Raw genomic sequence first — 26,790 nt, 5'->3', positions numbered from 1 at the left:
AAACTGGTTAAATGTAAATTAATATAATCTTACCCTGCAGTACATGACCAGTGATGATCTGGGATTTTTTCATCTGCAGTCGTGACGACTGTAACATGAGACTTCTCCCGCTTGCATTGTGATCTGTAAACCCTCGCTTCCAAATGAATACCCACAATATTTATTTAAAATCTTTTATATCCATCCCTCCATGGCATATTTAAATATTAATATTTAAATATATCAAATTTATCAAAAAGATATAGGGACAAGGTTTTTTGCTAACAAGACAGTTAGCAACTCCGTTTGTTTGTCCGAGTTCGCAACAGTAACTAAGGGGGGGTGGGGCTTACCGATAGGTCAATTGCGTAAATTGTTGCAAGGATAGTCATTGGTTGGCACTTTGGGTGTGCACTTATAATGTGTGTGTTCTGTTTTGTTCTGTCTGAGTGAGTATAATTTGATTGAACTGTGCCTAGGAGGGGGCTGGGAAAAGGGTTCTGCAGAGCGAGCCAATCATGCTGCATTTGAACTATCAAAGTGGCATTAATTAGACCCGATCACAACACTGATCAGACCGAGTGGCTACTTAAACGCCTCGCACACGCACACACAGCCCTGGAAAAGCTTATTAGGTCACGCAAACACTCACATGCCCTAAGGGAATACACATTAGCCAACCCAAAAAAGAAAAATGACAATCAAGTCTAAATGAAAATCTAAATTAAGACCAAAGTGTTTTGCTGGCTCTGTTTATACTTTCACTAAATTGAAAAAGGGAAACGTTGAGGCTAAAATTATGGCAAAATCTAGTGTTCACAGAATTCAAAAGTATCTTACTTGTTTTGGATGCACTTACCATCAAAAAAGTTCTTACAAATTTAAATAAATGAATAAATAAACAAATGTAAGAAAATTTGATGTAATTATTTAACAAAATATTTAAAAATTAAATGATAATAATAAATGAAAATAAATAAAAGTCAATATTTTAATCTAAACTAAGTTCTCATTATTAACGTTTTATGAAATGGTCATCTATTTTGTGACCAAGAAGTAAAAATATCAGTGCTCAGCTCTTTAAAGTGCTTTGTATGTCCAGCACATGCTATCCAGGTGGCTAATGAGTGCAAGGTGCAAACTCACCAGAGATTAGTCAACATGTCATTAACAAGCTGTGAACAGAAAACTGACAGCCCTTTTACTTTGCATCCTTTCCTCTTATTCTTTACAGAACTCTACAAAGGCCACATGGGAGGTCAACCATCATACACATTTGTTTATCATCTTTCATTTCTTGTCAGTGAACGGGTGTGGAGGTCAGTGTTTTGTATCCACAGGTGCTAACCCCAGGTTCTGCCACAACAGAGCGAGACACAGGGACTGAGAGACAGTCAGACCACCACAAAAGACAGACACACCTAATTAATAGTGCATGGGGCCTACTTTGTCCCTTTAGAGTGCTGTCTCCTGTTGTCTGTTGGGGGTTTGAGGGGCAATGAGGTGTAGAGAGAGGGGTCTAGTGTTTTTGGGGGGAACTGTCCAGAAATGGCGGTCTACATGGGGGGCACATACCTCAGGCCCAGTCAAGCAGCATGATGAGAAAGCACATCCTTTAGTCTGTAAATGTTAGTGAAGACATGGATGATGAGGAGGAACGAGACTCTTCAGTTAGTAGGGTCATAAATGCACACACATGCTAGCATATGCTAGAAGTGACTGGATAATGAGTTTTCCATTCAGGGGTCTTACTATGTGATAGCAGTCACCTGCATTCAACCAATTAAACAGGGATCAGTCTGAACCCCTGCTTTATGCTTTACTGACCTCCTCACTCCCAAAAGAAACCACAAGTCCAAAATCCACTCACTTTCACACTTTCCCTGAAGAGTCTCAAACAGAAGCATCTGTTTGTGTGTCCACATCTGTGTTTAACTATAATGCCATTCTCTCACAACAGTGGCTGGTGATTTTTAAATGAGAGGAGACACAAATGTCAGTTAATTATTGGCAAAACGTGTACTCCGATCTATTTGTATTATTTTGGCATTGGCACTATTACACTCCAAAAGCATCTATTATGCACTATTAATGTTTTTGTACTAATTAGTTTGTCCACAAGGTGGCAACAATGCCCTGGCTCATCGTTTAAGGTCAAAAAAGAAACATAAGACAACGAACAATAGCAACAACAAACTACTCGAGACGACAACAACAGTAGACGCCGGTGTTGACAAGTGCTTGTGTGAGGGGGCCGAGAGATACCAGCAACTCTAGTTCAATCAAGTACAAAGACATTTTCTTCAAATATAAATCCTGGAGAGAAATAGTGCAGACACTGGGTAAGGATGAAATTTTTTGGTGCAATCGCTTGTGTTCACGCACACGACCAAATGGAGTATACTTTGTGTTTAAGTGGTAAGCCATTAAACTACTACTAAACAATCAATAAAATAAACTAAACAACCACTAGAAATATTAGAATATATTAAAAAAACAGAATACACAGCTAATATTGAATGGCCGTCAATAAAGTTGTTTAAGAACCAGATGGTGTAGTTAGAACTTCTACCAGCAGGGGCTAATGGTGGGCGTTCTGGCGCACTATGGCTGCCGTCACATCATCCAGGTGGATGCTGCACACTGGTGGTGGATGAGGAGATCCCCCTCACAATGTAAAGCGCTTTGAGTGCCTAGAAAAGCGCTATATAAATGTAATGAATTATTATTATTATTATTATTATAATGGGGCCATGAAGGAAAGCTGACCCTTGACCTCTTTGATTAGTATCATCGAGTACTTTGCATTTGACAGAATAAGAGCAATATTTTTTAACATTTCAAACACAAAGTATATTGCTGTTTCATTTAACGGTTAACTGAGGGTTAATGCTGAGAGACAAACCCTAACCTTAACCAAAGCTCTCATAGTCATACAGAGAAGCTGTCTGGTCAGGACAAAAATATATTAATGAAAGCTATGTAACCTAAAAGCAATCAGATCATTATTCCCAGGAAAAACACACATGATAGGCTACTCTCATAGACTCCCAGTGAGGTGCAGCACATTTGTACTATTACAATATGGGTACAGGTATTAATAGGGCTCCATTTCTGCAGACTCATTTATTTAGACACTAAACCAGATGGTAACTAAATGACCTTCAAGATATTTTACACTAAAATTTTCTGAAATGTTGAAATGCACCATGAGTGACAGGAATTGTACACTACCATTCAAAAGTTTGGGGGTCATATATACATTATACAATATATTTTAAAATGAAAATAATTCCTGTGAGGGCAAAGCTGAATTTTCAGCAGCCATTGCTTCAGTCTTTAGTGTCACATGATTCTTCAAAAATTAAAATGATGAATACATTCTAAAAATCCTACTGACTCCAAACTTTTGAACTGTATCATAGATTATCACTGCATCACTGTATTTTAACACATCTGTCCACAGAATTCTATGGGAAGTTGTACTTCCAGTGTAGTCTTCAAGAAATCGCCACTGATATATCACTTTCACAGTATCACATCACATCACACTACAGGATGCTTTATAAGGCAAGCACTCTAACACACGCAACAGTAGAAACGTCCTGTGGGCAGGAAAGTGAGTAAAGATACACTGACGTCACGACCATACAAGTCACCTAAGATGAGCTGAATGAAAAAATCTATTAGTCTGCTTGCAGATCATCCCACTTCGAAACATGCTCCTGGCGCAAAGTTGTTGTAAAGTAATCCACTTCCATAATGATCTGACTAACAAGGTGTGGAGTTACACTGAGATAATGGATGGCATAAACCCCCTGATGTGGCCATTTGCCCAGGGCACCAAACTCCAATCTAAGCTGTGTGAGAAATGTTGGTCAATAGGAAACTATTAAAAACACTGCAGTTCACACACTTATAGCCTGAGCTTCCCTCACATACACACTCTACCAGTGCATGAATGAACAGGGGATTGAAGAGAGCCAGAAAGTAGGGGGTGGAGATTGAGTGAAGAGTAAGAAACTCTCCATAGACACCAGAAGTGCTCCATTCAAAAGAGTTTTGAGCTACATTTCAGTTGGCCTTTCAATTATAGTGGCCTCTCATGAGAAACAACATCTGTTACAGTAGAAACATAAGCCTTGACAAGTCTTCAAAGATTAAAAAATAAAACAAACTCCCTGTGCATCACTAAAAGCACTGCATATCAGTCAAACGATCTTGTTTTAATCAGCATAATGCTCCTCTAAACTCCTACCTCTCCGTGGCTATATCCGTTTTCCTGCTCGGCTAAGACGCTGGTGGTCCCATGACCAGAGCACGGAGCGGCGGCGGTCATCCTTTTCTCTCTCTCTCTCTCAGAATGACAAAGTAACTGAGAGAGAGAGCCAGTGGCGCCCACTCCCCTCCTCTCCCCACCTCCCTGCTATTCACAGGCAAATGCAAGTCTAAATACCAGATGGGTCTGCCCCAGCAACTTCACTAGAGGGGGCGGAGGGGGTAGAAGGCAGAGAGGAAAGGGGGGATGGGACAGGAGGGTGTCTGTCAACAACACTACAAAGCCCCTCGCCAGAAAGGGCAAAGAAAAGATGGCAGAGCGATGGCTGAAACTTGGCACGCTGGTGCTAACTGGACCTTGTGAATGGAGTGAAAAAATCCAGAGCGGTGATGGGAAGGGCAAAATGAGGCCCAGCCGATGATTCATAAACACAGATATACACACTAATGAAGTGACTGGTATAATCATGTGAAGTGCAGCATGGTCAAAACTATATATGTGACCCTGGAGCACAAAACCAGTCTTAAGTAGCACGGGTATATTTGTAGCAATAGCCAACAATACATTGTATGGGTCAAAATTATTCTTTTATGCCAAAAAACATTAGGATATTAAGTAATGATCATGTTCCATCCATGAAGATATTGTGTAAATTTCCTACTGTAAATATCAAAACTTAATTTTTGATTAGTAATATGTGTTGTTAAGGACTTAATCTGGACAACTTTAAAGTCGATTTTCTCAATATTTAGATTTTTTAGATAGTTGTATCTCGGCCAAATATTGTCATATTTTAGCAAACCATACATCAATGGAAAGCTTATTTGTTCAGCTTTTGGGTGATGTATAAATCTCAATTTCAACAAATTGACCCTTATGGCTGGTTTTGTGGTCCAGGGTCACATATGTGTTTTTACTGGTTCTGTATGTATAACACTTGTATGGTTGAGCAAGCTGTAAGCTGTATTCAGTTAGAGTTGGATTAGAGGAAAACAGCAACAGGAGGCATGTGGGGAAAGAGTTCATTCCTTGGAGACATGGGAGTATCAATAACCTGATCAATACTCAACCGCTCACAGTATGTTGCACACACACACACACATTATTCCAATACAACAACTGCCGCGTGTGTCACTGCTGGATTTGCTCAAATGATAAATTACATGCTTCTTAAATAAAAATTAGAAATAAAAATAAATAATATTTCTTTCATGTGCAAAAAGAAGAAAACAAGAAAAATTTTTGCTGAAAGAAAATGAAACCTATATTAGAAATGCTATAATGTCCCCAACAAGAACTCAGTGGGAACAAATAGTTACAGAAATTTACAAGATGGAAAGACTGACATTCAGGTTGAGACTGCAAGAAGAGACTTTTAAGAAACACTGGGGAAAATGGACAATCTATATATCAAAACAGAGAGAAGACAGATAAATGCCAAAGTGAAATATGTATATTCATTAATGTAAATGTATGTAATTAGGATCAACGGCTGCTTGATAGTAAGCCTAAGGAAATTAGTATTATGTTTATGAATGTATGACCACAAATCTTCACGTATACATGCTTACAAATACTTGCTTATAGCGTAACCAGTTGACCAGACTGAAATTTCTTTTACTTTTTATGTTATACTTTGGGAAAAATATTTATGTATGTACCCATGAAGGAGTGTTGTTTGATTGTTATTGTGTTGAAGTTCATAAAAAAAAAAGAAAGAAAAAAAAAGAAATGCTATAATGTGAAATATGAATGTATGTATACATCTTATTAGCATTTGCTGAAATAGCTTGTTATAAATACAATTAAAAAGTGTTTCTGTAATAGACTAGACATATGAAAACTATTACAGTAATGACAATGTTGTTTTCATAGTTGTTTTCATACTTGCTGCAACTAAAACTGAAAAAAAAAAAATACATTAAAGCTAAAAAGAAATATTTTAAAAAATCAAAAACTGATAAAATGTCAAAAGAAAATGTCAAAATTCTCAAAACCTAAACTAAAGTTAAAATGTAAATAATACTAACATTATATATATATATATATATATATATATATAGTTAATATATATAAATATATATATATATATATATATATATATATATACATACATAATTATTTTCATAGATTCATCCATTTACATTCACTGTGAGAGGGCATAAATATGCTCATCCTCTCTGAGCAGAAGCCTGTAGTGTGTTAATTCAGTTGTACTGTCGTATTATTATTATAATGACAACATGGAGGTGCCATTTCCTTTGACTTGTAATGTCTGACTGTATGTGTTTAGGCTTAAAACCATGTAGAACAAAAGAGGAAATGAGTTTCCTAGTAGCATTATAGAGATGAGTGACACCCTGAACCTGCATTTTCAAACACTAATATAAGAGTTTGAATGAATTTAAAATATAACGCAGGGGGCGGGCAACTGAAGACAAATCTTCTCAGACAATAGTACCACACTGGCTTGTAAAGATGAGCATTACGATCAATACAGTCAGTTTGCCCTCATCCTCCCATCAAACACCATCTCTGTGATTCCTCACTCTCTGCCCTCTTACACACGCAGACCATCTGGAGTAGAAAGGACTCGGTCTCACACACTGAGCTCTACTGTCTGCTGTGCCTCGGGCTATATCACTGGGCTGATGCTCACAGCTTCGCTGTCACTTTCTGCACTGCTGGCTGCTGTGATTGCCTGCAGGGCTCTGATCCAGACAATAGATTGTCAATATTATGTTTGTCACCCAATGTGTGTCAGTGAGCTCATACAGCGCCCAGTAAGGTCAGAGTAAATTAATTCATTCACACTCACTGACTCACTTTAGATATTTATTTTGAAGTGAAACCTTGTAGGTCACACAAAAGTGAAATCTCTTTAAATTTTGCATAATACTTCTTTTCTTTTTAACTCACAAAGAACATTTCTAGCTGATTCAGAAAAATCATACACTACCAGTCTGGGGTCAGTAAGTTTTTTTTTTCTTAATTATTTTTAAAGAAATACTTTTGTTCAGCAAGTATGAATTAAATTGATCAAAATTGAGAGTAAATACATCATGCAAAAGATATCAATTTAATTTGAACTTTCTTTTTACCAAAGAATCATGAAAAATATATAATGGTTTCCACAAAAATATTAAGCATCACAACTGTTTTCAACATAAATAATTTAAAAAAATGTTTCTTGAGCACCAAATCAGCATAATAGAATGATTTCTGAAGGATGATGTGACACTGAAGACTGGAGTAATGGCTGCTAAAAATACAGCTTTACCACCACAGGAATAAAGTACACTGTAAAATATATTAAAATAGAAAATAGCTAATTTTAAAAGTAATAATATTTCACAATAGCAATGTTTTTCTGTATTTATGATCAAATAAATGAAACCTTAGCAAGCAAGAGAAACGTCTTTCAAAAACACTTCAAAAACGTACTGACCCGAAACTTTTGAACAGTTTTATAATTTAGAGAAAAACTAGATTTCCATTTTCTACAGAAAAGTTTTACATTTGCTACAAATATTCCCATAACCTTTTAAGATTTTCTTAAGACATTAAGAAATTCCCATGACTTTTCGATGATTGAAAAATCACAATTTTACAATTCTATGATTTTTCAGGTCTTCTATGAGCACAGAAACCTTTCTCAGTCATTCATTCATTCATGTTGTCCTGTTGTATGAATAGAGTCTCGTGTCCTGTGGTTTCGCTCAGCCTCAGCTGTCATAGCAAACCCATTGTGTTTGATGACCACAATCCACACTGGCCAGCTCATCACCCATGTTCGGATCGGTTGGTAGGCAACACACTCAAACAGTCAGTTTCTAAATCTGGGATGAGCCAATTTGTCATCGAAGACAAATCAAGTCCAGCATGTGGTCACTCACGACTTACAGAAAAAAAGATAAAGACTCTGTACTGTCAATGATCACACACACTCACACATATGCATATAATGCTCACACAAGGCTAATACACACCTGTATACCAGTGGCATTCCGTCCATATAAGCTGCGAATGCTCCGCATACCCAGGCCATTTTAGAGAATAAGTTCACTGGATAATTCATATAAACATGATTATAAGTTGATCCCTTGTCATTTGAAATGTAACTTAAAGCTTAAAGAGTTAGGAATAAGCACGTAAAATGATTTTTTTTTGCCAAACGGCAGTAATTTTCTGTAAATCTACGTCAGTTATGGTTGCTTCCGGGTGAGCGGATTCTCTCCAGCTTTCTCGCCTCCGCTCTGTTGCTATGACTCACCAGGATTATAGCACGTTCTCAATGTTTATAAAAACGTGGGCTATATAAAATTTAAATAAAAAAAAAATAATGTTTATAAAAACGTGGGCTATATAAAATTTTAATAATAACAAACATCATATTGTTTTGCGTATGCTCGTGTCGCTTGAAGTCCTTCTCTGATTTTATTATTGCTTGCAAGGTTGCAACATTACTTTGCAATATTTTAAATACTTTCGGGTATTTTGCATGGTCTGTTATTGGAGTGTCACACAGGTGGGAGTTTTAACTCCTATTCACTGTGAATAAAAAAATAATTTAGTTGATGCAGAGAGATATATAGACCGGGGGAATCCCCCCATCTCCCCACCCTCTGATTACGTATCATAACTTAACTACCTGTAAACGTTATTTGGCGTTATAAAAAAGCAACCACTCGCAACTGCTGTATACTATTATACAATGAATACACAACCACCAATGTTGTTCAATTCATGAGTCTAATCAAAAGCATGAAATGACATGCCCAGGAATGGGTGTGAAAGGACAGGTGGTGTGAATAAGCATTCATGTTCGCCAGTCAGATGACGCCAGTGAGTTCCACAAGTGTCATCGCGCATCTTAACACAACGACACAAAGACTCTGCAGTGCTGAAGACTAAAGAGGATAAATGCGTGCTCCGTCAGAGACTGATCTAGAAACAGGTAGTCATATGTAAACTAAGCCAGCTTTTGATTTATATACAATCAAAAGCTTTGATTAATACACAAATACACTAACACCTTTTGTCAATATGCCAACAGACGGCAGGACAGGGCTTGGACGAGGTCGCCATGCCAACAGGGCAAGGGGTCTATATATGGATGGTCTGATGAGTCAGGAAAGAGCACTATGATTATGCTAATGATAAAATCTGACAGCGGTCAGCCAACTGGACCATCTGTCCATGCTGGGGCTCAGGGAGAAACACTGAAGTCAGACTGAAGCGTTCAACACTCACCCAGTGTCACAGCAGAGGAAAAACACAATGGTCTGATCACAGAGACAATCGTGCGTGTGTGTTTGTGTGTGTGAATGTGTTTGTTTGCCTGACATCACTGCCAGTCAGGGATTTCCGTAATAGCTGGTGCTTTAGAAACACTGTATTCTCTTCAGAGAAACTAGAGTCTGATGGAAAAATACATGAAAAAGTCCTCCATTGCCATCACTTAACACTACCTAGAACATCCAACCCAAAATTTTGATATCAAATTATGTTAATTCTAAAGTTTTTATCACTGTTTGGGAAAAATATAGAAAAAAAAAATCAAGTTTTCATTAAAAACTGTTTCAACACCCATCTGAGGTCATCTAGAGGACAGATAGTGTTCAATAAGACAAGGTTTCACAACCTGTGGGTCATGACCCCCACCAGGGGTCGCCAAGCCTACTTGATTATAGGGAAACTACATTTAGACTAAACTAAATTACATTAACAGAAACCACATTCATTTATTAGAAAAGAAAGTGTCCTGTAAGTACAACATATGAAAAGACAATGATATGAAACTGAAGAGCAAAACGTTTATAAATAATGAACTATATCTGGCCAAACAACTATGCATTGAAAAATGGAAAACAGCTAACGCACAGGGGTAATCTAATCTAAACTGACTGAACTGCACTGGGTGAGACATAGGACAGGTTAGAATGACCACAAATTTATGGATTTATGTATCAAGGTAATAATTCTGAGCAATTTACACACCTTATAATTAGAAAGCAGTACCGGTACACTGAGCAATCTCTTATTATCCACCAAACCAATATTTCAATCGAAAAAAGCCTCAAACAATCCAGTACATATAATTAAAGGGATAGGTCACTGAAAAATTTTAATTCTGTCATCATTTCCTCAACGTCTTGACATTCCAAACTTGTATGACTTACTTTGTCATGTTGAACACAACAGAAGGTATTTCAAAACTAAATGGGGTCCAAACAACATTGCACCCCAGTGACTTTTATTGTATGAAGGGGAAAAAAACATGGAAGAAAGTCGGTCATACAGGTTTGGAATGACATGATGGTGAGTAAATGATGACAGAATTATCATTCTTGGGTGAACTATCCCCATACTAAACCATTTAGAACAACATTTCTAACAAATCATCTCTAACAAATCTCAAAATCTTCTAAAACTTCTCAACTTTTCACACACTACAATACAATTACAGAGAATACAGCTACAGGGTGTTCAAACTCAATACCAGTAGCATGACAAGTGAGCCTAAGTAGTAAAAGTAAAAACAGAAAGAGAGAACTCCAGGGGAGTTCATATTATGAGCAACTAATGACCACTCACCTTGTCAAAAAACTCGTAGAGTCGAACAGTCTTGTCAATTTTATCCTTGGTTTCCTCCACTCGCTGGGAGAAATCATGTAGATGGACCCAGAATGAGCGTATCTTCACCTCGTACACCTGCAGCTCTGCAGAAGAGACGTCTTCCCACTTCTCTAAGCGCTTAAGGAGAGCTTCACCACTCTTACAGTGCTCCTGAACACACACACACACACACACCCAGAATTACACAGTGAACTGGTATGAAAACAGAGGGTGCGACTGAGGTGACTACATTTGAACAGTTACAAACACTCTTGAAGCTCATGTTGACATAATAAAGCAAATGTTTGACACCTGCTGTAAAATATTACCTCTCAGTTCATATAAAAACATCATAAGGCATTTGTTGAGCAAATATGAGGACTATGCAAAAAAAAAAGAAAGAAAAAGAAACAACATGCAGATGCTGTGGCAGGGGGTAAAAAGCACTATGTAAAACAAATTTAATAAGAGTTGACATACATATGCAGCTGTGTAAAATTCTCTGAAGACAGTCTGTTTATGATGTAACTGCTCCAAGGAATCTTCCAGCTCACTCAGTGTCTGCAGACGAGTCTCGCCCACTTCTTCTATCCACTGACTCACCTAAGAGACAACATATACATACAAACAGTTATTTCTGCTACAGTCCAGCTGCACTCTCTTAAGTTTCACTCAGAACGACATATTTATGCTCTTTATTCTCTGTGACAGTAGACTTTGGCAGTAGACTGAAACATAAGCACACAAACACATCCTTCACGTGTCTGTCATCTGATACAGATGCTATGGTGCTAGATTACACTTTCTCATGATGTGCATGAATGTGTGTGTGTGTGCTTGGCTAATCTGTTTCAGCAGCTTCCACTATAACCTTGCCAACAGGATTTTTTCCCCCTCTTTCTGCCTGCTGGGCACAATCATCCATTAAAACAATCAGAAGAATAAATCACCAAGTCAGTGTGTAGCTTAGTAAGGCTGTTTGTGAGTCAGTGTGCTTGTGTGTGGCACTTCAGTACAGTGTTCAGTATTTTTCAAGTTTAAATTCACTACAAAACACTGCTAAGAATAAGCCTTGAAGACAAAAACTGCCCAAATGGAATTCAAACGTCTCAGACTATCCATGCAAATGCTTCTATTTTGGAGTCCTTGCTAACAAAAAATAGATTTAATTTCATAATTTAAGTGAAAAGTTTAACTAAAAATGTACATTCGTCTCAGAATTGAATTTTAACTTAGTAGAACTCTACTTAGAAGTATATTTATAGAGGACTTTTATAATAAAGTATGAAAACAAATCAAAATGCAAATATAAGAAATGATCCCATTAAAGAGCAGGTAACATTTGCTGAGTCTCAGACGCAGCTCTTATGATCATCTGTAATTAATACAGTACATAATAGCAAGTGCAAAACTTTAGTCCTCACCTCTCTGAATCCCTCCTCCAGAGTCTTAAACTCCATTATGAATTCCAGTTCCTGTGTGCATTTGTTGGACAGCATCACCAGTCTGTGAACTAACTCGTCCACTTGGTTGTACAGACAGCCTGCACTCTCGATGGCATCTCTAAAACACACACCAACAGGATTTCTTTAGCATATTAAATGTAGTCTACATATTGTCTTGAGCTTGTTTCTAATGCCTGAGAGAAACTCCAAGCATCAGATCTTAGAGAAAACACTGACTGCAGGACTCACATCTCATTGGCTGAGACGCTCTTTTAGAACTCTCGTCTCATTGGCTAAGACAGCCTTACAGAACCATTGATTGGGCCTGGCTTTTAGAGATTTAGTGAATGTAATTAGATGTGCAAGTTGGTTTTACAGAATGGTCTGGCAATGGGAGACAGTATGGAGCAGAGCTGGAGTTTGTGTGTGTGTGTGTTGTATGAGAAAAGAAAAAGACTATAAATGAGAGAAACTATGTCAACTATGTCAATGACTGTATACCGTGATACTCTACAAACAGTATGTCAGGAAATATGTATTTCTTTAAATGCATAATTGCGAAGAAATATGAGTAAAAATGCATTTTGTGTGTTAAAAATGCAGCGTTGTGATACACACTGACAGAACGCACTGTGCACAGCAGCAGAGGCTGATATCTACTGAATGACTTCATCACTGCTATAGTTCACTCACATAATACTGTATTGTGCTCTAGTCAAACATTTATACAACATTTCCCTTCAACAATATGCCAACTAACTCAGTCAAAGAGTGATCCACTCTCTGAACCAAACATAACACCGATGTCAATATTAGAATATAGAACTATTTTTGAAGAATGCCACATTCCCATTTGACTGCCAAAACACTTCAAAGCAAGTAAGACTTAGTAATGCAGACAGACATGTGGCACATGCACAACAACACAGCCATACTGAACTGTGCCCCCTGCTGTTAGATACACATAAATGCATATTCGCATGTTAAAATAAAGTTATTTTCATGGTAGTTTGTTTGTTTGTTTAGAGCTTGACAGCCTTAGTTTCTATTCAATATCAGTGTGTGGAAAAGAGCTGCAACCGAAATGAAATCCACAGAAAAAGAAAATTTAAAAAAGGTTGGAAAGTAAATGATAATTGAATTTTAATTTGGGGTGAACTTTTTCAAGTTTTGGTTGACGCAAGTTCACTGTTGGAACAATCTGAGTATGACACACAATGAAAGGCAAATCAGTGACCTCAGAATCAGTCCAAAACCCACCAATTATTCACAGCACACACCCAGAGCAAACACAGGTTATCACAGCATGCAGGACATATCAAAGACATTCCAGCAAGAGAGAATGACAAAAGAGTGAGTGAGAGAGATAAGAGTCTAAGGATGGATGGATGAAAAATCAGAGGCCTTCATTATCATTATTATAAATTAAATGTTATAGTTTCTAATAATAAAAATTATTATCATTAGGCTACTTTTTTTTATTAGGGATTAATGGTGACAATTATTTTGATTATTATTCTTATTACTATTAATACTATATATATATATTATACAGTTTGACAAGGACTAAAAAAGAGGAATAAACAAGATAAAAGTTCCTATTTATGTATATTTGAAACAAAAATCAGCAGGTTGTAGGACCACCGGTGAGTAACAGTGTAATGATTCCAGTCAGTAAAAAAAGCAAGGGGTCATAGTTCACCTTTAGAATCCAAAGGAAACATTAAAAAGACTAGACTGAGAGGGATTATGTGTGAGGGAAGAAGTCCGTGTCATCAACACAGAAAAAGGCAGAAAAAAGGGCCGGATTTGTTCACTATTGTCAAGCACTTTAGACTCAGTCACACCTGTGAGATTGAGCCCTTTGTGTGTCTGTCAGCATCCAGGTGATGCGCTTGTGTGTGAGCAGCTCAGACAGCTAAGGTTTAATTTTGGCATTCGTTAGACAGCAAATGAGCAACCTGAAGAACATGCACAGCCTTTAAACTATAATTTCACCTAATATGAAAGACACAAAAGGGAAGGAGATGACAATGCCGACAATAAATCAGGTTACAGAACCAGAGAGACTGGCTTAGATGCCTGCCCCTTGCATGTTTATTAAGTAGATGAAGATTGTGGGAAACCTAAATTCAAACCATCAATGAGCGACCCACCGGGTCTTTATCAGCAGAGACCCTTACAAACACCAAGCTCGAGTATTTGTGTCTGAGCAGGAGGCTTTGAAAGTGAGCTTCAGTCAGCCAGTGCAGACATGCCTGTGTGTTTTATGCAAAGTCAAACAGGAAGCGGCACCAGAGCTCTGCTGCATCCAAACCATACTATGTTATCAGAGACAGACACATGCGCATACTGGTGTCTGTTTAGCTCTGAGATTATGTGTGTATGTTTCAGGATGAATGATTGTGTGCTGATAAAGACATTTCTCTTGGCCTAGCTGTGGGAAATAACATTCACATTCCCTCAACCTCGAGCTGAACCCAGCCCTGATCATCAGAGGTCTGAACATGCTCTCCCATGCTCTCAACACTTTTTTTTGTCTCTCATTATCCCTCTCTTGTTTGTCATTCTCATGTCTCTTATAATTGTACAATTTAGTTCCGAAACCTAGTGAACCCATTTAGGCTGCATCGTTACTGGTACTTCATTGGTGACTCATTTGTAATTTTCTACATAGGCAGGAACTCACATGAATCAACAACTGATTTCTATATTTGAAAATCACTTTCATAATGAGTATGCATATCACATACAAACTTTATGTAAAACAGTCTTTTACAGTCACTCCTTTTATAAAAACCTTATTTTTTAAATAATGCTTTTGTTCTGTAAGGATGCATTAAATTAAAAAACTGAAGAAAAAAAAGCTGAAAACTGTTTTCAATGTTGATAAGAAATGTTTCTAGAGCACAAAATCAGCATATTAGAATGATTTCCGAAGGATCATGAAACACTGAGGACAGAAGTAATGGTTAATGAAAATTCAACTTTGCCAACACAGGAATAAAAAAAATGTAAACTGTAATACTACTTTACAATATTACTGTTTTTTTTATTGTATTTCTGATCAAATAAATGCAGCATTGATGAGCATAAGAGACTCCCATACAAAATTTTGACTGGTACTTGTATAATAAGTATTCTTCTAGCATTTAATGTATATATTTTTTCAGTGAGCTTGCTAGAGTGTATTCTGGGATTGCCTTTTCTACAAAGGACATATCATGCTGCCTTTGACCAAAACATGTTGCCTGTTGACAGCATAATTAAATTGCCTAACTTTTGTGATGTGTGCAGTAGGTTAAAGGTGTTGTCTGGACGATATTTTCTCACCTGTAGTCCTCTGTCAGACTGACACTGGTCTCCTCTTTTCGCAAACGGGACAGAGCGGCTCCTCCCTCCAGCTGTAGCCGCACCAACCTGCTGTCCTCCAGAACAGTCCTCATCAACTCTCTGTACTTACACAATAAGATCTGTGCCTCCTGCAAACGCACAAACACACATTCATTACTATAAAACACAGACACTCCTCTACAGCTCCACACATTCCCATACACCTTATTATTACATATACACATATTACTTATCTACTGTTCACACTGAGTAATATCTGTCCCTTCTCCAGGACGTACACACACCCCATCATTATGTTCCTGTCTCACAAACTCCGTCGACATAGAGAGTAATACCTGCGTTTCCTGGAGCAGCACACATTACCTGTACACACTCTCACGCACACAGGCATTATTATTCATTAAATGATATCTACACCTCCTTCATCTAATACCAGCTCATGTTTGTACTCATTAAGTGATCAAATGAGCTTAAGCTACAGTACAATGTGTAATACACATAACTGCCACACCTTCGGGTGTGTGTGCGTGTGTTTATAGTCTTTCTAAACAATATAACACTTGTCTTGCACTTTATATACTGACCCCCTTTGGTGTAGATACAGCATAATGATAGAGCAAAAGTTACCAAAATATTCTGTAGAAATGCACACAGGTGTATTTGTCAATAAGCATAAGTTGCTTATCACATAAGCATGAGTTGGCTGGTCATCTGATTTCAACACGACAGACCCGATGAAGGGGTGACCCACTCTATGTAAAACGTAATGTAAAAAAACAGGTTTTCTAGGCCACTAATATGACTGGAGTCATCCTTTGTGAGTGTACACTACCATTCAAAAGAATAAAAAATATATTTTTAAAATGTAATTTATTCCTGCGATGGCAAAGCTGAATTTTCAGCAGCTCCATTCTTCAGTGTCACATAATCCTTCAGAAATAATTTTTTAATATGCTAACTTGGTGCTTGAGAAACATTTCTTATTATTTCTTATTATCAATGTTGAAAACAGTTGTGCAGGTTAATATTCTTGTAGAAACCAAGATAAATTTTTTTTAGGATTCTTTAAATGAATAGAAAGTTCAAAAGAACAGTATTTATTAGATTTTATTATAACAATTTAAACTGCGTTGTCACTTTTGATCAATTTAATGCATCCTTGCTGAATAAAGTAATAATTTCTTAAAAAAAAAACAAAAAAAAAAACGTAATGACTTTGAATGGTAGTGTACATGATTTTAAACATAGCCATCACAAGTATTGACTACTGATACAATTTTTTCTGGTGTAAAATGTTTAAAATGGTTCACATTACTTGGCACACATTTATGTTTTTGAAAATTCCCTTACAAATGTACTGAAACCACTTCTGAAAGTGGTTCTCGTTAGTAAACAAGGGCCATAAATTAGCAAAACGTCATCTTAATTAAAATCTAAAAAAAAGTGTTAAGTGGCGTAATACTTTTTTGGGGTGGATGAGTCAGACCACCACCCAGAAAAGCATCCATAATACCTACCCAATGATGCAGATGGTGGTCTGACCACACTATGCCAAGTCTATAAGGCGCTAACAAAAAAAGGTTATATTATACTAAATAACCTCAGGAACCTCAACAAAAGCCTTTTTAAAGTGAATTTGAAAAAGTACTCAAAGTGATAAAAAGCTCATAATTACTGTCTTATGTCTACACCCTAATTATTGTGTGTGAAGTGGGATGAAATTGTAGAGCAATTACATGAATTACAAATGTCAGTGGATGTTTCTGTGTTTTAAAGCTTATTTGCATTTTTGTTTACAGTACTACTTTAAAACTCTTCATAGACACTGTATAATAAACTATTAAATGGATGAAAAACTGAACGTATGTTAGGTTTATGTGAAAATACAGGGAGAAAATAACTCAGACTCATAGTGAAAAGACATGGAAAAGGAAGAGGGCACATGTTCAGATTAACGGAGGGACACAGAAGAGAAAGGAGAAATGGTCGAGAGATGAGAGGACGGGCCAAGACTTGTTTTGGTCTTCTATTCATTTACCATCTAAGCATCACTTCATCCACAAGAGGGGCTGTTTTAGCATTCAGGATAAAGTCAAACAGAAATCCATACCCTCAACCACTGCCTCGCCATTCTACTCTTCAAATAAACCCTTGGTAAGTGATTTTAAAGATGGCTGCAGATAAACACCCCTCTGGGAGATCATTATTTCTCCTGAGGCACTGATTTTCCCCAGAAGCCTGTGGATAAAAAGGTCCTTCGTGACCTCCACTGACAGCCAAAGGTCAACTCAGTCAAAGCCTTGACACACTAACCCCAACCACACACAAACTGAAGTCTATTTTTCAAAACTAGACATCTCTTCTAAATAGAACAGTCTTTAAATCACCGTAACCGGACACCAGTGCCACTACTCTACTTCATGGAAATAGTATAGAAGTCCCTCAGACTCAGAAGAGAAGATTTTAGTGCCATGATGATGCCCTCCTGAGGTAGATCACAGTGGATCACAGACAAAGTACCCACAATATATATTCCTCAAACAACAGAGCATAGCAACACCTTGGGTTCGGTACCCAGGGAATGCAAAAACTGACAAAAATGTATACCTTTAATGCAAGTCGCTTTAGATAAAAGAGTCTGCCAAAATATATGCATATACAGCACTCTCCCTCGGGACAGGGCTAGGACAAAGCATTTTCTGTGAGACTGCTCAGCTGAGCTGCTTTTAGAAAAGTATTGTATTGACTGTTGCAGTACCTCTGCTGTAGGTGGCAGCACTGTAGACTCCAGTTTGCTGATGGTGTTCTGAAGCAGGTTCACAGCATCCTTACAATGGCTGGTCAGCTGCTCCAGCCTCTGAAATATAACAGAAAGAAATATAGGAACAAGAAACCATTAGAAAAAAATTCCAGATTAATAAAAAAAAACTGTTGTCAGATGCTGTGGCTATAGAAACAAGAATAGGAAATATAGGAACAAGAAACCATTAGAAAAAAATTCCAGATTAATAAAAAAAAACTGTTGTCAGATGCTGTGGCTATAGAAACAAGAATAGGAAATATAGGAACAAGAAACCATTAGAAAAAAATTCCAGATTAATAAAAAAAAACTGTTGTCAGATGCTGTGGCTATAGAAACAAGAATAGGAAATATAGGAACAAGAAACCATTAGAAAAAAATTCCAGATTAATAAAAAAAACTGTTGTCAGATGCTGTGGCTATAGGAACAAGAATAGGAACTATAGGAACAAGAAACCATTAGAAAGAAATTCCAGATTAATAAAAAAAACTGTTGTCAGATATGTGGCTGCACATCAAATTAATTAGCCTATATCTTAATGTTTCAAGTTAAATGTTAAATATATAAATAAGCTACTTGGCAGAGGAACTATTTATTGTGATCAGTATTAATACATTTAAACCACTGAATACTTTTATTATATTATGGCTGCATGGCCTCTTGTGGCTTAGTTCTGTATTAATCCATATTAAGGCTGGAATACAATATACAAAATTAAAAAAAATTGTTAAATACCAGACTTTCAAGTCATTTCTAACACACCAGAAAGTTGTTCCTGACATGCAAAACATGTGCCTCTGTTTTAGGAGGTGCATGACAAATACAGAAAACAATATGTGTTCTAAAACTGGCTAAAAATATCAAACATGTTTTATATCCTCTGACTGAGCAGATTCAGGGAACAAGACATGTAGTGTATTCCAGCCTTTAGTCATAAGAATGATGAAGATGATGATTTTCTCACCATTCTGAAACAGACCCAGCTGCTGTGGGAATAAGGGAAAGTGCCTTCAAACTCAGTGGGTAGTTGAGCGATGTCAACATGCTTATAGAGAGACTTAAGCGATGTCAACAACTCCACCTGACAGATGCCAAAAGAACACAACAGTTGTCAGGTTTAGCTTCTGCATTAAAGGGGCCATATATGGGTTGCAGTGCTATCATAAACACTTCAGATGCCACAATGGCTGTTCTAATAGCTTAGATAGATGTCTAGGCTACACTATCTGTCCAGCTGTTGTGACATTCTCAACTGAAGCACTTTCCTACGTAGCTACAAGACTCTATCTCTGGTCAGTCCGTTTTGTGTCAGGCACAAGATGCGCCTCAGTACAGACACTTGTGCTTTAAAAAAGTCATCTATTTCTCTGAGAGTGCAGACTAGCTAGCTGAAAACCAGATTCTTGTATTTATGTTTGCATTTTCCATCCTACCAGCCCTCACCACATGTGGCACATGACACAGATGTTGTCTTCTGCTGTTATTGTTTGAGTTTTACTGTGGCTGTAACGTCAGGGCATGTTACAGGTGATGGGTAATATTTGTGTGTTACCTGTATAGAAGTGGTTTTCTCCACACGTAGAGCCAGATCTCTGTCGGCCAGCAGCAGTACTGTATGGATGCATCCCGGCATGGCTTCCTGTAGAGATTGAATAGACTATATAGCACAGATAGCACCATGAATTACACACATTTCACTGACTAAACCAGAGTTCCCAGTCCTACAGACCAAAAAATGCTTTTGCAGTCATTTATGATTACTGAATAAGACTTTTTAAACATAAATTTATATATATATTGCTATTGATACAGATGTTGTTAATACAGCTTGTATTTGTACTATTTGACTATTACTTAAATTCACAACCCCCAAAAAATATAGGGTGGAGACTAGATATTCTCTTTAGTTGTTGACTGGTGGAGACAGATCTGAATGTGAGCTTGCAGTCGATTGTTGTATACAAAATGTTTGGAAAACTTTAGCATACATCACCAGAGGAAAGTCTATCGTTTCACCGGAAGATCAAGTTACTTAGGACATTTTGATTAACAATTGTGACATTAAAAAAAATGCAAAAATTGGAACATGTATATGAATATATTGTAAGATCAATATGATAAATAACATTTAGAAAATAGACAGGGTGAATTACTTGCCAACTTTAAACTATGCATATGCATAAATTACATCATTCAACAGAAGTTTTTAAAGGTTACATAACCTAGCAGACAATTTTCTGTCATGTGCCCCAAGAACCACAATAAAAGTCTTCTGTCAGTGTGAATGAAATGAGTTGTATGCCCCATAACAAAAGAGCAGAAAAACAACACTCTGTAAAAACAGACCAGAGAAGTCGTTTATGCCATTTGAGAGCTGTTTTTGTCTGTTTCCTTGCATGTCATCATGCATACTGATCATGCACGCATTATCATGCCATCTTAGCCACATCTGAACAGAAGGAAGAAAAGCTTTGCTGGAACGAAACAATAGCATATTTACTAAGGAATGTTCCAGAAACATCAACAAACTCTTCAGGGCTGAGACATAATTACCGCTGATATTTACTGCCTACTTACTGATACACTGCAGTTTTCTTTTTCACTTTGCTTTTTGAGTGTATTAAAATAATGAATACATGGTGAGGTTGGATCAGGTTTCCAGTTTTCCCCTGTCATGTGGGGGCCAAAGAGAAGGAATGATAAATGTGGGGACTGTTCCAAGTTAACAAAAGCCTGGCACAGAACAGAATATTTTGGGATTATACCTTTTTATTAGACTGATAAACTAAACTCAAACATGTGTCACAACTCCAACAACTACAAATATATCAATACTTATATACACTACTGTTTTAAAGTAAGATGTTTTTTTTTAACATATATTCAACTGATCAACAGTGGTGCTAATATATATACCCACCCTGAACTTTTCAATGGTAGTGTAAACCAGGTGAAATGGGATGGCAAATTTATATTCTGGATTAATCTCCCATCCAAAATGCAAATCAAACGTTTCTTCTAACCAAACCATTACTATATTGTTGCCAAATCAGTTTATAAAGCAAAAGAAAGTCAGTTCCTTGGTTGGCCATGATTCAAACTTATCTATTTGAATACAGAGGCCTGAGGGAAAAGTGCAATTGTCAGCTGAAAAGGACATCTATAATAAGACGATAGTATGTACGATAGTACAGTGGAGGAAGAAGAGCCCGTGTCTGTTCCCTGAGCTACTGCATTCATTCAGACAGATCTCATCTGTCAGTGTTAGCAGCACTGACCCTGAATACATTGACCTCAAGTGGTGAAAGTAGGCCAGTTCACCTCCAACTCCATCACCCTGAACGTAGGAGCTCCACAGGGCTGTGTCCTGAGTCCTCTGCTCTACTCTCCCTACACAATGGTCATATATTCCCTATATAACCATGTATGTGACAAATAAAAATCTTGAATCTTGAAGGGTGCTCCAACACGTGACGTTCACATAGTTTAGCAGCATATCATCAAGAATCTCAAAAACATTCAGTAAAGCCACCTTTTCCACAAGACAGCACTTGTATGCTGTCCATCATGGATTACAGATACAGATAAAACATCAAAGAAGGAAAGGTCACATGGGGAATTTCTGCAGCTGTGCTACAGCTCAAATGAGTAGAGACAATGAAAACATCTTATAGAGGCCCTGTGCTATTTAAGACAACACTGTCATTAAAAACATTCTCAATTTTACTTTTATATTGCTCATGCTTATCGCTCTCTATCTCACTCAGGAAGTCTAAATGGTGAAGTCAGCATTGGCACATCCTCAATCTTTTAGAGTGGGGCAGGTTGCTGGCAGGAGAAGAAAGCAGCATTAATCTGCATTCAGGTCCATGGCACAAACTCTAAAGCCACTTCCATTAAATGTGCTCAGGAATCAAGTTCCTGCAGTATCTCTGAGGGACTATTTATTGGTTTCTTCACATCCCTCATGTAAATATTTTTTACAGTCTAAAGGCCACTCAGATGAGATAAGCCATCCACTGTTCATAAACACTCAAACTAAATGTATATAATGAAATCTGACAGGATATGATGTTTGTGTTCTCTACTGCCACCCTGGCCAGGCTACACTTGTAAAAGATTAGCCTTTATTTAAGCAGAGATTATATCTAAGTTAACCAACTACTGACAAGCAAGAATCCAGGCTCTTCATGCCATAAATTGATGTATTCTGTAAAATAAGCAATCCCAGATGAGGAAAGGAAAACCAAACCCACCTCCCTCTCTCTCTTACTCTCGTGCGAGTATGTCCTATTGTGTAATTGTTTCTAAATGCAACAATTTATTTCCACAGCTGGTAAATCACAGTTAATATTTATGATGTGCTGTTTTTATTTGCCTTTTTTAGCCAAAAATGACTGATTCTGTCGATGGAAACGTTTCTCAAATCTTTGCTTTAGTTTAGTAAGCTGTCTTCTGAATTCCTGAGTAGCAGATGTCTGGTTGAAGTTAAATATCAGGATTCAAGGCATGTTTGCATTCCATTTTGTTTTGAAGCAAGTATGTGAAAAGAAACGCCTTGAGGATGTGAACGGTATGTGACAGTTCTCTGTGTTTAGGATTCTCTGGAGGTCATGAACGAATGGTAGACTGTATATGTGTGCATTATCACAAATCATACTGTCAGGGTGTTTTTACCTGGAGGATGTTGAAGGATTTAAAGAGGGCGGGGACAGGAGAACACCTGCGGGCATCCACCAGGACAGTCAGTCCCAAAGCACTAACTTCCTTCCTGTGTGACAAATTAAGGTCACATGTTTTATGAAGAATGGGTAAATAAATCACACATACAATTGTGTTACTCTAAATACAAAAACTGCACAGGTTGATAAAAGTAGAAAGTACGTTGTCTAATACATTGCAGAGAAAACACCTACATTACTGATGTGAGACTAAAAGTCTGGGGTCAGTAAGATTTTATTATTTTTTTTTTTATTCAATAAGGATGCATTAGGTTGATCAAAAGTGCCAGTAAAAAATAAGTATTTTTATGCCAGCAAAAGATTTCTATTTCAAATAAATGCTGCTCTTTTGACATTTCTATTCATCAAAGAATCCTAAAAATGTATCATGAGCTCCACAAAAACATTAAGGAGTTTTCAAAATTGATAATAATAAGAAATGTTTCTTGAGCACCAAATTAGCATATTAGAATAAAGTATAATGTGACACAGAAGACTAGAGCAATGGCTGCTGATGACGATTCAGCTATGCCATCACAAAAATAAATTACATTTTACTATTAGAAAAATGACAATTAGAAAAGTAATTCTGCTGTAATATTTCACAACATTATTGTTTTTACTGTACTACAAACTTTTGAATGGCAGTGTGCGCCTTGATTTGTAGTAGAAATGTAGTTTACCTGAGTGTACTGAAGAAGTAGACCATGATCCGCATCAGCTCTCCACTATTGCAGTTCGGATTCAACCAGATAGTGTTTCTCATTGTCACTGTCACAAGGGCATGGCCTGATTTATCTCTTGTTCCTAAAATGTATTTCAAAAGATGAGCCTTTGGATCAAATTGATGGAAGGACCACATTAACAGCATTAAAAGAAGATCCTCACCCGGCAGGCAGAGCACTCCAGAGCTCAGGACATCAGGATTGATGTCATAAGCCTCACTCTGGACAGGCTGGGTCTTCTGGGAGATGGGAGGCAGTGGTGGAGGAACTGCTGAGGGGTCTTCACTTTGGGTTTTAGCAGACAGGTGGGAAACAATGCTGTCTACTTCCTGACTGGATGCTGGAATATTAATAAAAAAAAAAAAAAAAGGTAATTTCAACACAAAAAACACACTTAAAATGTAAACACAGAAACCCTTCGCAAGTCAGTTTAAAATGTTGACTATAGTCAAGAATCTACTATCTGTTTTATCATTGTAGACAATAATACATCAAGTCTTTAGTAAGCCTACAGATATATTGATTTGATCAATGTGAGTTAGTCTTTACTGCAATGTTTGATTGCTCAGTAACAAAAATGGATTTAACTGAGACTGAAGATATACAGCACAGCTTATAAATGGCTGACTGTAACTATATTTGGCTGTAAACTTAAAAAAAAAAAAGCTAAATCTCTGGGACATGAAACACAAAGCTATTCAGACTCTGAAAACACTGAGGTCTTTTCACATGACAGATCTCTTTACAAAGCTAGTAGACCCACATTCTCTAATCCTCTATTAACAAAGAGCAATGCAGAGACGGTTGAATGGAGTGTGAGCATTTGCCCAATCTGTACTATCATGCAACTCAGCCTTCAAATCACACAAACACAAACATACTAGCTTATTTTAAGCATTCCAGGTATCATCCTGTGCATCGACCCATAGGGCGGCTTGGATTTCTGCCCCATATACCTGACAGCACGATAGGGCTCAGAGATAAATAGAAATCAGCTTCTGACAGTCATAAAACTAAAGTTTTGCTTCGCTACACTGCCACGCACTGCTGCTGCTGTGCAGAAAATAGATACTGAGATCAAAAACAGATGAGATGGAGTCCTGGGAATTCCAGGAGTCGTAAAACAGCTTGCACAAGGACAAGGAAAACAAGTATAAATTGCTCTGAAGCATAATCTGGCTGAGATTGCTATATTTCAGAAGGGATTTGAGCTGGAACAGCTGAAGTGAGCTTCTGAGGAAGGAAATCTAAACATAATGGAATGTACTTCTTCAGTTAAGTAAAAGCTACAATAAATTTGACAAATAAGAAAAAAAAATCCACTTTTTACCCCCACTTTCTCTTTGTCTCCTTGTCTACCCAACATCCTCCTCGCCAAAGAATGCTCACATTGAGGAAGTCGAGCGTATGAGGCCCCTGAGGAGCTAAGTGCTGCCCTAGACAGGGCAGAGCAGAGAGGGTCTTGGCTTCACACTCTCTCACCACTGTCTGGAGTTCAGTCTGGCCATGGGCCATGTCCTCAGCCTTTATTCTTCGTGCATTTCTTTTCCTTTCTATCTGATTTTCTTTTCTTTCTGATGTGGCTATGGACACTGAATAGGGACAACTCTAAAAGATGCTATTTATACTGAATATATTTCCATACGGCAGACACATTCATTATTTTTTTATTGTAATAGAATGACTGCAATTACATGCTGCCCAATGAATGTGTGGACATGTGTCTGTTGTAAAGATCACACATCAGTTAATGCATGGTCTGGACAAGAAGTCACAAATCAAACATTGCTCACTTTGGGAAGTTTTATGGATATTATTCATGCTATCTAGTTCTTTAGTCAGTTTGTAAACGTATGTGTGTGCGTGTGTGTGTGTGTGTGCGCATGTTCCATCTGCCCAGCTCATCAGCACTCTCTTTTACAGACTGGATTCTCATTAAAGTCTGTAGTGCTTTTCAAGAGGTTTTATAGATCTTAGAGAAGCATTGTCCAAAGATAATTTTCCTTTCAGAACTAAAAATACACAAGCTAAATTCACAGCAAACTGCTGACACTGAATATTAAAAGTTAACTTTTCAATTTCTAGTGAATCCTATTCACTTGAAACAGTGGATTAAAAGAAATAACACCTGAAATCCTCTGAAAAATTGATGCACGATGAAAAGAATAAATGAAAAAATAGTAGATAAGCTTTCTTCTTTGTGTGTATAGACACACCGCTGTACTAAAACTGAAAAAATGTTTAGGGTTTGTGAACCACCCACTAAGAGAGAAAGAATCAGATCTATCATAGTCAAACTACCACAACAAACACACCATCATTTCTTCTTTCTGCTGTTCTTGTCTTCAGAGCAGTGTAACCCCCACCCGTTCTCCATTATTTAAACACTCCATCTATAACCCTCAAACACACACACTTAAACATCCCCCTCCGCTTACCCCCTGCAGTTTCAGAGGTCCCACAGCAGGGATTGTGTTCAGGCCCACCCACCTCACCTCATCTCATATATCTTTCTTCACACTTGTAACACACCTGAGCCAGGTGAGCACATCCTGGCAACCAAATCCTCTGGATGAAGAGGAAGAGGAGGTGGGACACTTACAGCAACCTGTGCAGAAACTCGCAATGTGGAGGAGCTATGGTGCCCTGGACATGACATACTGGAGAAAAAATAATGATGTGGCCATGTATTAAGAATTCACTCCCACAACTTGTTAATTTGTTGTACTACTTAAATAATACACTTTAATATATTGTGGGAACTAATTAGTACAACATAGCCTTGCTTTACTTAAAGTCCCCATGAAATCAAAATTAAAGTTTTTTGGGTGTTAGTATCAATATGTTAGTCTTAAGGTTATCTATAAG

The 26,790-nt window shown here is 37.4% G+C and overlaps 1 protein-coding gene across 3 annotated transcripts in view; it reads right to left on the bottom strand.

Moving 5' to 3' along the window:
- LOC107689976 (rho guanine nucleotide exchange factor 40-like) overlaps positions 1-26,790 on the bottom strand; it is a 61,320-nt gene that overhangs the window by 15,379 nt on the left and 19,151 nt on the right. For 2 of the 3 annotated variants that reach the window (XM_016488191.1, XM_016488190.1), the window contains exons 4-13: positions 24,086-24,262; positions 23,881-24,004; positions 23,154-23,247; positions 20,029-20,115; positions 19,441-19,557; positions 18,434-18,532; positions 15,655-15,803; positions 12,301-12,439; positions 11,357-11,479; positions 10,856-11,047 (exon numbers count right to left, since the gene is read on the bottom strand). In XM_016488191.1, the coding sequence (XP_016343677.1) occupies positions 10,856-11,047; positions 11,357-11,479; positions 12,301-12,439; positions 15,655-15,803; positions 18,434-18,532; positions 19,441-19,557; positions 20,029-20,115; positions 23,154-23,247; positions 23,881-24,004; positions 24,086-24,262 (1,301 nt within the window). The remainder of the gene's footprint in view (positions 1-10,855; positions 11,048-11,356; positions 11,480-12,300; positions 12,440-15,654; positions 15,804-18,433; positions 18,533-19,440; positions 19,558-20,028; positions 20,116-23,153; positions 23,248-23,880; positions 24,005-24,085; positions 24,263-26,790) is intronic. The other variant, XM_016488192.1, reaches the window with a different exon arrangement.

This window comes from Sinocyclocheilus anshuiensis, unplaced genomic scaffold (assembly GCF_001515605.1).
Source record: "Sinocyclocheilus anshuiensis isolate Anshui unplaced genomic scaffold, SAMN03320099.WGS_v1.1 scaffold1845, whole genome shotgun sequence".
NCBI classification, from domain to species: Eukaryota; Metazoa; Chordata; class Actinopteri; order Cypriniformes; family Cyprinidae; genus Sinocyclocheilus; species Sinocyclocheilus anshuiensis.
Note: the sequence above shows the minus strand (reverse complement) of the source record. Positions and strands in the feature narration are given on the sequence as shown.